The sequence below is a fragment of the Triplophysa dalaica genome, chromosome 17 (assembly GCF_015846415.1).
Source record: "Triplophysa dalaica isolate WHDGS20190420 chromosome 17, ASM1584641v1, whole genome shotgun sequence".
Taxonomy (NCBI): Eukaryota; Metazoa; Chordata; class Actinopteri; order Cypriniformes; family Nemacheilidae; genus Triplophysa; species Triplophysa dalaica.
This window is the reverse complement of record NC_079558.1, coordinates 19,520,057-19,530,000: the sequence shown is the minus strand read 5'-3', so window position 1 is coordinate 19,530,000 and position 9,944 is coordinate 19,520,057. Positions and strand designations below refer to the sequence as shown.

The window sequence follows — 9,944 nt, the reverse complement described above, 5'->3', positions numbered from 1 at the left end:
AGCTGCCTTGGATGAAATATTCATCTTTTTAATACTTTAAAAACTAGAGAAATTAAATAACATTTTTCATGATTTGTCTGCAATCCTGGACAGATTTGTTCACTGAGCGGTTGACTGTGCATTCTGAAAGACATGTCGTACCACCAACTTATATCCAAGATCTTAATAAAATGTACAAAAGCAGTATTTTGATTAGAACAACAGCATCATGTGTGTGTGAACACCAGAGTCACAGGGACAACTGACACAATTCTGTCCACAAAAGATGGTAAAGATTCAATGTGTAAACCTCAATAAATGTTGAGGACGAGGAACAGATGTAAGACAGCTGAACACATGTGCTTTATTATCTTCTGTCTCACCTGTGTGACTCTGATCTGCTTTGGTTGAGGAGGCTGAAGGCAGAAAATGAGAATAAAAAGAGTTTTTCAGCCCAAAAGATTACTTTCTAAAGCCATGCACAAGAACTTACACATCACACTGTATTGCCCACTTTTTAAAACATGAAGAAAGTGAAGGTTATGAATATAATAAATGGACAGTTTGAGTATGAATGTTGTAGGAACCGGAGGCGGGGCAGCTCGAGTGGGTCGTGTTGGTAGAGTCACAGAGCTTTCCATGAAGACCGGCTCGCTGATGTCAAGAGGATTTCTCCTCACAGCGATGACATCATGAAGAAGATTCATCTGTCCTGATGAGAGATCTTCACTGTTTACACACAGACAGGTGTGAATGTAGATATATTCGCGGCTCAGGTGTGGACGAGACATTCCTTCAGTCAAACTATACTTACGTCTTGTGCCTGATGGCTTTTCTTCTTTTATAATAAAACACTGCAAACACCAGCAGGAGAAACACCACTGCAGCTGCTACGGAGATGCCCACAGTCTTCGCTCGTCCTGAAACATTTCAGAAGAACACAGTTAGATGGAATGAACAGATGACATGAAACGAAAGCAGCGATTGTCTTGTTTTTCCGAATCATGACGTACACCCAAGTAAAACGCCTTCTGAAATGAGGATAGAATGTAGGGCGGGACTTGATTTCATCCACCGACAACTGATTGGATGGTTAGAAGGTGAAAGATCTGAACACCAGTTTGCAATCTGATTTTCCCCCGACCTGTCAGCGAGCTCGATGACCTTCTTAAAATCATATGTGACCCTGGACAACAAAACCAGTCTTATGGGTCAATTTTCGAATTTGAGATTTTTACATAATATAAAAGCTGAATAAATAAACCTTCTGTTGATGTATGAGTTGTTAGAATAGGACAATATCTGGCTGAGATACAATCATTTAAACTCACAAATCACAAATCTGAGAGTGCAAAAAAATCTAAATATTGAGAAAATGGCCTTTGAAGTTGTTAGTCAGGGGAGCTGTAGCAGACCATCCACTCACAAAAATAAAGTTTTTATAAAAAGAAAATCTAGAATTTTGACCCATACAATGTGTTTTTGTCTTTTACTAAAAATGTTCCCTTGCTACTTCAGACTGGTTTTGTGGTCCGGGGTCACATATGGTGTGAACTTGGCATTATGAATGATGTGTGATGTGTTTACTGGAAGTGAGTTGTGAATATTGAAGATGGCAGTAAGGTGGAGCCCAGCCCGGATCACAGTGACATTCCTTCTTCTGGTTACAGATCTGCAGAAAAGATTTTCGGTCTTATTATAAATACAGCACATACTGTGAGCTCTGCTTCCAATGACAGATTCTTGCTCTTACCCCTCTTCCACCGCATTTGAGCGAACAGCCTTCATCACTGCCGTAAACATTCACGTCCTGGCACGTGAAATCATAGCAAACCTGTTGAAACGTAACAGAGAGACGTCATATTTCTGCCTCTGCCACACAATAAACACCTGCTGTAACATCCTTCACACCTTATTGGGTCCACATTTTGTTCCAGTAGGAACCATACTGAGATTGTTGCCCTCGGATCCGTCTCCGGCTATATGACATAATCCTCTGAGGGTCGAGATGATGGCTTTCTGACCCGTGAATGGATATTCGTTCCCTCCGACACAAAATATCTTTCCACAATGCATGCTTCTGTATGAAGACAACACACAGACATCAAACACGTCACACCTGCTGTGATGAAGTCATCATCCAATCTGGATCTTACTCTTTGGAACAGGCTCTGTAGCCATCTTTGGTCCTTCCACAGTGAGAATCATTTCTACCAAATGTATTCAGATAAAAACATGAATCAGAACCCACGGTAGCACCTGACAAAAGAAATACACAAACATTTCAATAGGTTTCTCACACACACTTTACAGAACATCTCCGTAAACGTAAGACCATTTGAAAAGAAATGAAATGGTTGTTGTTTTGTTGTGGCTTGAAGCATGTTTACCTGCTGGCTTTCTGAGCTGACACAGAAGTGAACACTTTTAAACATTTACTCAAGATGTTGTCATGTCTTCACACTTCACCATCAGTTTATGTAGAACCCAGCCATCGAGTTTGTTCATATTTTACCCAACTATGAATTCAAATATCTCGGACACCAAAGTCCACCAGATTTTCTCAAACTTTACCAAAAATTCATTCGTATCTTTCATGAGAAACGAGCAAAAGCCGGTCAGACAGTAAATGCAGAGGCTGCGTGAATGACACATTTATTCTGCTGAAACTATTATTGGCAATTACCTGAACATGTCAACCATACCAAGTTCTCATAAAAGATTAGTCCTGTACTAACAGCACAGATATGAACATCAACAATTTTAAGTGCAGGATTTTTCACAGTCAGCCCCACTTTCAGGATTGTCACATCAACACCGCTACATATTCTTCATGAATGGACGCACGAAAATTCGAAAAAAGTAACTATTTGATGTTCTTTAAAGAGCCATCTCTTCTTTATTCATTGGGAGTTTTTGCTTCAGGTGTGTGCACTATAATTCACAAAAATCAAACAAAGTTTGTCGCCTCCCGAGAACCGTGTTCTTTTCTTTTGTCACATCCATAACGCTTCTTGTTTATTTCCCTTTTATCCATAGAAAACTTGTCCATAGACTGCTCTTTTTCTGATGGTTGAACTCTTATCAACAAGGGTTTAGTAAAATATGAACAAATTCTTCTGTATAACAAGTGCTTGTATGTCACATCCATAACGCCGGAGTTGTCCTGATGGACTGTTTTCAGTATATTCTTCACACATGTGAACGCCTGTGGACGGCTGACTCTTGTTTGTGTGTATAATGAGGGCTTCACCTGTTCCCCAGAGACTGTGACAGTGTTGAAGGTGAGTGGGACATCGGCCGTTATAACAGTAACCCTCCTGTGAGCTGCAGGGAAGGCCGTTCATGTGAAAGTCATCGGGTGGACACTGATGTGACAGTCCCGTGCAATACTCCACAAGATCACATTCATTCACAGAGTCACGACACAAACTCCCTGCTGACTTCATCTGACGGATACAAAACAACAAATCACTGTCAAGCAAACTACGCCAACAAACTAGACAGGACCCTAGACAGGACCCTAAAACATTACCCACAAGCACCCACACAACAACACACATCCAAACACAAAGAATCTATCAGCAGTCTTCTGTGAAACACAAACATGAGATATTAGCAGTGAAGTCATGTGCTGCTCACAGATGACATCGATCGGACTAGTGAGTGAAAGTACCTGGCAGTTGTCACAGCAGTCTCCATGAGCGCACTGTGAGCCTTCAGTGAGTCTGCAGGTGGCGGCATCACAGCACGGATTGTCACAATCCTTTAGGAGAGACACCAGAGATTCATGTGATGATGTGACGGATGATGAGGTGTTAATGATGAGGTGTGTTTTATACCAGCACACTGCCACAGTCACACTCCTCTCCGTCCTCTAGAAAATCATTCCCACAGCGCAAAGTCCCGCCGAACAGTCCGTCTGAGGCGGGGGGGTTCAGCAGACAGACGGGGTTCACATTGTCTAGAAACACACTCATCTGCTCCAGACTGCAGTCACTGAACAGGTCTGGGAACACTTTGCTGAACAGAAATAAGACCTCTAGTCAATATGATTCAATCATTTTTGTAACCTTTCATTAAACATTAACGATGGTTAGCCCGAAAATAACGTTTGTGACGTTTTCTGTAACATATGTCAGAAATGAGAACTGTCATCAAACACAAGGAATAAATATGTAGCATTCAGATTCCGTTTTTCATTTCAACAGAGTCTGTGGATCAAACCCTTGTAATGGTTTAAAGCGCTCCAGACAGGCCTTACCTCACAAAATCATTCATGATACAGATGGAGTTTTGTGTGCCGCAGGTGCAGTGCTCTTGATCGTGACTTAAGCCCATGTTGTGACCCATCTCATGAGCGATCGTGGACGCCAGACCCAGTGGATTCTCATTATGATCCTAAAATCATCAGAACGTACATGTCTGTGATACAACCATGTCGTCACAGTGTCTGAATATCTTATGTGAGATAATGACTACCTGATTGACACCCGCCGACTTTTCTCCACACATGGCAAATCTGTTTGCCAGCCCGACTGTGTCACCCAAAAAATCAATGCCACTGCACACACAACATAAAATACAGTAAAACATCTGACTGATAATCTGCCCGGAGCTCAACCTTTAAAAACACATTTGCTGTCAAATGATATTGAGATATAATCTACTCAGAATCATGTGATGATAACAGAAGGTTGTGTGTCGGTGTCATCCTCACGTCACAAGCTGAGCGTTGTCATGTTTGACTCGTGCCAATAAACTTGTCTTTCTCCACTCAACAAAGCGGCTCAGAGTGTCATCACAACTCACGCTGATCACAATCTGATCCTGTGTGCTCCAAACCTCCAAACCCACCAGCACAACCCGAATGTTGAGAGGACGATACAGCTGAAGAGAGCACATCGATGCAGGAATGTTTCCATTGTGACATTAAGAAAACACCAAAATGTGGTTTTAAAATCAAAAGAAATGAACCTTGTCAACGTGATTGATAACCTCCAGCATTCTCTCTCTGATGGTGTCCATGTTACACTTGAAGTTGTGATACTGTGAGGGATGACAGGACTTTAAGCACAAGCGCTGAGAGATGGCATTCTGTAAAACCTTCATTTGATCAAAGCTCACCTCAGTGTTATCCACCACCAGAAACAATTCCACATATCTCGGGGTGTTAAAGCTTTTCTTTCTCTGAAAAGAGATTTCACTGTTAGAGGAAACACTAGTGTATTTATCAACAGCAATATATTTTATTATTACCCATCTGCTGGACTTTAAGGAGGCGACGGCTGGAGCTTGAGTGAAGGTGAAAGTGTTTCTCTTGTGTCTCAGATGTTTATACATCACATGATCTGCATCACTCACAGGTTTAATCACATACATCTGCTCCTTCAGTCGCACTAAACCCCTAGAAACACCAGCAAACATTACGCCTGATCGTGAATGAAAGCAGACATTGTGCATGCCATGAACTGATGATACCTGATCCCAGAACAGATTCCCACGCTGACCGAAGAGTCCTCCACATCCTCAACGTGACCCTGATAATAACAGCTGTCCTGATACACATCACCACACTATTAGACACATAACACCACAAACATGTTTATATGTTCTTCACTTTCGAGAAGAGTTACCTTCACATTTGGATTTCTGCTTACAACAGATCCATCGTCTCCGTAGTAGATTTCTGTATAATTGTGTGCGATTAGTTGCCTAAATGTGAAACACAGAGTCAAAGTTTGAGTAATATAACTACAGTATAATAAAAGCGCTTGTGAATGAAGTGTCGAGAGTCACCGGTTCTTCTGTAGATGAATGGTGTGATTTCTCCCTCCAAAGAATAAGTGATATGAGAGTCCATCAGGAAACATCTCATTAGACTGCGTCTGTGTGTTTAATGTTTCAATATGTTAATAATACACACACACACACACACACTGTATATTCTGTCCCCTAACATAACCCCTAAACCTAAAGATCCTACAAAACTTTTTGCATATTTAGATTTTCAAAAATGATCGTTCTGTACAATTATTAAGCTTTTGTTCCCATTGGGACCTCAATTTTGGTCCCCACAGTGACACGAGTCTCCATGAGTTGGTGTGTATTCAGGTTTAGGTCCCCACTAACATATAAAAACACACACATACTCACACATACTCACACTCGCACACACACATACTCACACTCGCACACAGACACACACATACTCACACTCGCACACACACATACTCACACTCGCACACAGACACACACATACTCACACATACTCACACTCGCACACACACATACTCACACTCGCACACAGACACACACATACTCACACATACTCACACTCGCACACACACATATACTCACACTCGCACACACACTCGCACACAGACACACACATACTCACACTCGCACACACACATACTCACACTCGCACACACACATACTCACACTCGCACACACACATACTCACACTCGCACACACACATACTCACACTCGCACACAGACACACACATACTCACACTCGCACACACACACATACTCACACTCGCACACACACACATACTCACACTCGCACACACACATACTCACACTCGCACACACACATACTCACACTCGCACACAGACACACACATACTCACACATACTCACACTCGCACACACACATATACTCACACTCACACTCGCACACACACTCGCACACACTCGCACACAGACACACACATACTCACACTCGCACACACACATACTCACACTCGCACACACACATACTCACACTCGCACACACACATACTCACACTCGCACACAGACACACACATACTCACACTCGCGCACACACACACATACTCACACTCGCACACAGACACACACATACTCACACTCGCACACACACATACTCACATACTCACACTCGCACACACACATACTCACACTCGCACACAGACACACACATACTCACACTCGCACACAGACACACACATACTCACACATACTCACACTCGCACACACACATATACTCACACTCACACTCGCACACACACTCGCACACAGACACACACATACTCACACTCGCACACAGACACACACTCACACTCGCACACAGACACACACATACTCACACTCGCACACACACATACTCACATACTCACACTCGCACACACACATACTCACACTCGCACACAGACACACACATACTCACACTCGCACACACACATACTCACACTCGCACACAGACACACACATACTCACACTCGCACACAGACACACACATACTCACACTCGCACACACACATACTCACACTCGCACACACACATACTCACACTCGCACACAGACACACACATACTCACACTCGCACACACACATACTCACACACAGACACACACATACTCACACTCGCACACACACATACTCACATACTCACACACACATACTCACACTCGCACACAGACACACACATACTCACACATACTCACACTCGCACAACTCGCACACACACATATACTCACACTCACACTCGCACACACACATACTCACACTCGCACACACACATACTCACACTCGCACACAGACACACACATACTCACACATACTCACACTCGCACACACACATACTCACACTCGCACACACACATATACTCACACTCACACTCGCACACACACATACTCACACTCGCACACACACATACTCACACTCGCACACAGACACACACATACTCACACTCGCACACACACATACTCACACTCGCACACACACATACATACTCACACACACATACATACTCACACTCGCACACACACATACTCACACTCGCACACACACATACTCACACTCGCACACACACACATACTCACACTCGCACACAGACACACACATACTCACACTCTCACACAGACACACACATACTCACACTCGCACACAGACACACACATACTCACACTCGCACACAGACACACACATACTCACACTCGCACACAGACACACACATACTCACACTCGCACACACACATACTCACACTCGCACACACACATACTCACACTCGCACACACACATACATACTCACACTCGCACACACACATACATACTCACACTCGCACACACACATACTCACACTCGCACACACACATACTCACACTCGCACACAGACACACACATACTCACACTCTCACACAGACACACACATACTCACACTCGCACACAGACACACACATACTCACACTCGCACACAGACACACACATACTCACACTCGCACACAGACACACACATACTCACACTCGCACACAGACACACACATACTCACACTCGCACACACACATACTCACACTCGCACACACACATACTCACACTCGCACACACACATACATACTCACACTCGCACACACACATACATACTCACACTCGCACATACACATACTCACACTCGCACACACACATACTCACACTCGCACACAGACACACACATACTCACACTCGCACACAGACACACACACACACACTCACCTGTGGTCGGATCCTCTGAGGTCTCACCACATCAAACTGATCTCCATCATCTGCTGAACACCAGACAACCTCCGCCAGAAACCCTGAGGAGAAACATTACACAATTCTGATCTTCAGCAGCACAAAACCCAAACACTGGACGTCACTATTGACTGTAGTTAACTGTCAGACACTCACCTAGTGAGACTCACCAGTAAACATTCAAGAGTTCTGCACTATTTAATACGGTTGATCATTTCATTCAAAAATATATTACACAACAATATAGTCTACTGTACTTCAATGTCTATAGTATATAATACACTACAGTTAAATTACTACAGTTCATCATAGTAAATATTGAGGTACATTACAGTATTCTTGCGTGAGAAAAGAAGAAAAACGGGTTTTGAAAATGTAATGTATTGAACACTGTTAACTTGAATTTATTGATCGCTGTCATTCACAACAGACAAAGTTAAATAACGAAATATTTCACTTTCTTAATCATTTTATGTAAAACGACAAAAGTGACGAGATGTTTTTACGCAAATATGCTTCATTAACGTTTAAGTGTGAAGAAGTGAACCGGAGCGATGCTAAAATGAATCAAATAAAATGTACATACCCCAAAGACATAGATGACAAACAGCAGTGAAGGCAGAACACATTATTCCTCGAGTCTCTGTGTGTTACTTAACATGTGTGCTAATAATGAACTACATGCCAAACAAAGTGTTCCGTCCGCTGATATGAGGCGTGTCGACCTAATGCCAACACTGCGCATGCTGATCGGCGATTTGCAGCAAAGTATCGCGAGATCTGAAATATATATTCGCTCTCGCGGTACTTAAATGTCATACGGCGATCGGTCTGCGCAGCACTGAATCAAGTCGAACACGCTTACAAACGCACGAGCAGACGGAGTTGCACAGCCATGTTCGGGACGCTCCTAGTACACTGGTGGGCGGATCTAAGAACATATTTACAAAAATGATAATCCCCCCTCATGTATATATTCATTGTGCGTTACTATATCAGTGTATATGACACTTTCTGAGAGCCATTATTTGTCTGAAAATGATTGTTCAGGTCGATGCTAAAATAAAACGCTTCTCAATTGCGACATGTTACTTTTCTCATCGTTGTTCTTTTTGGACCAATCACTCACAGATATTTGTGATTAAATGATGAGCCTTTTAAGTAGACTGTTCCAGAGAATGATGGGTAGAGCTGTCAGATACAACCCGTTGTAATGAACATATGAGATGATGATAGTTTTTGTGTGTACAGTTAAAGATGTTAATGTTGTGATGCATGACTGAGGCTCAATGAAGTGTTTGGTGGTCTGAGCCTCACTGCGCCCCCTGCAGGAATAAAGCCGCCAGTGCATCATTCAAATATGTTCAAGTCTGTACGACACAAGACATTTCCAGCCAGCGGACAAACCGCAACACATCCTGAATGAGACACTGGTGACTCATGACAT

General features: G+C 43.0%; 1 protein-coding gene across 3 annotated transcripts in view; it reads right to left on the bottom strand.

Annotated features, from left to right (window-relative positions):
• Positions 1 to 9,227, bottom strand: part of adam8b (ADAM metallopeptidase domain 8b) — a 9,843-nt gene extending 616 nt beyond the window's left edge. Inside the window, exons 1-21 of one of the 3 annotated variants that reach the window (XM_056771899.1) lie at positions 9,084 to 9,227; positions 8,477 to 8,559; positions 5,779 to 5,867; positions 5,616 to 5,694; positions 5,461 to 5,537; positions 5,239 to 5,386; positions 5,107 to 5,169; positions 4,957 to 5,028; positions 4,700 to 4,869; positions 4,462 to 4,543; positions 4,244 to 4,380; positions 3,822 to 4,002; positions 3,656 to 3,745; positions 3,233 to 3,428; positions 2,136 to 2,238; positions 1,891 to 2,059; positions 1,733 to 1,813; positions 1,567 to 1,651; positions 794 to 899; positions 473 to 708; positions 363 to 395 (exon numbers count right to left, since the gene is read on the bottom strand). In XM_056771899.1, the coding sequence (XP_056627877.1) occupies positions 363 to 395; positions 473 to 708; positions 794 to 899; positions 1,567 to 1,651; positions 1,733 to 1,813; positions 1,891 to 2,059; positions 2,136 to 2,238; positions 3,233 to 3,428; positions 3,656 to 3,745; positions 3,822 to 4,002; positions 4,244 to 4,380; positions 4,462 to 4,543; positions 4,700 to 4,869; positions 4,957 to 5,028; positions 5,107 to 5,169; positions 5,239 to 5,386; positions 5,461 to 5,537; positions 5,616 to 5,694; positions 5,779 to 5,867; positions 8,477 to 8,559; positions 9,084 to 9,126 (2,323 nt within the window). In that variant the 5' untranslated portion in view covers positions 9,127 to 9,227. Of the gene's footprint in view, positions 1 to 362; positions 396 to 472; positions 709 to 793; positions 900 to 1,566; positions 1,652 to 1,732; positions 1,814 to 1,890; positions 2,060 to 2,135; positions 2,239 to 3,232; positions 3,429 to 3,655; positions 3,746 to 3,821; positions 4,003 to 4,243; positions 4,381 to 4,461; positions 4,544 to 4,699; positions 4,870 to 4,956; positions 5,029 to 5,106; positions 5,170 to 5,238; positions 5,387 to 5,460; positions 5,538 to 5,615; positions 5,695 to 5,778; positions 5,868 to 8,476; positions 8,560 to 9,083 lie in introns of those variants that run through there. The other 2 variants (XM_056771900.1, XM_056771901.1) reach the window with 2 other exon arrangements.
• Positions 9,228 to 9,944: the final 717 nt, after the last annotated feature.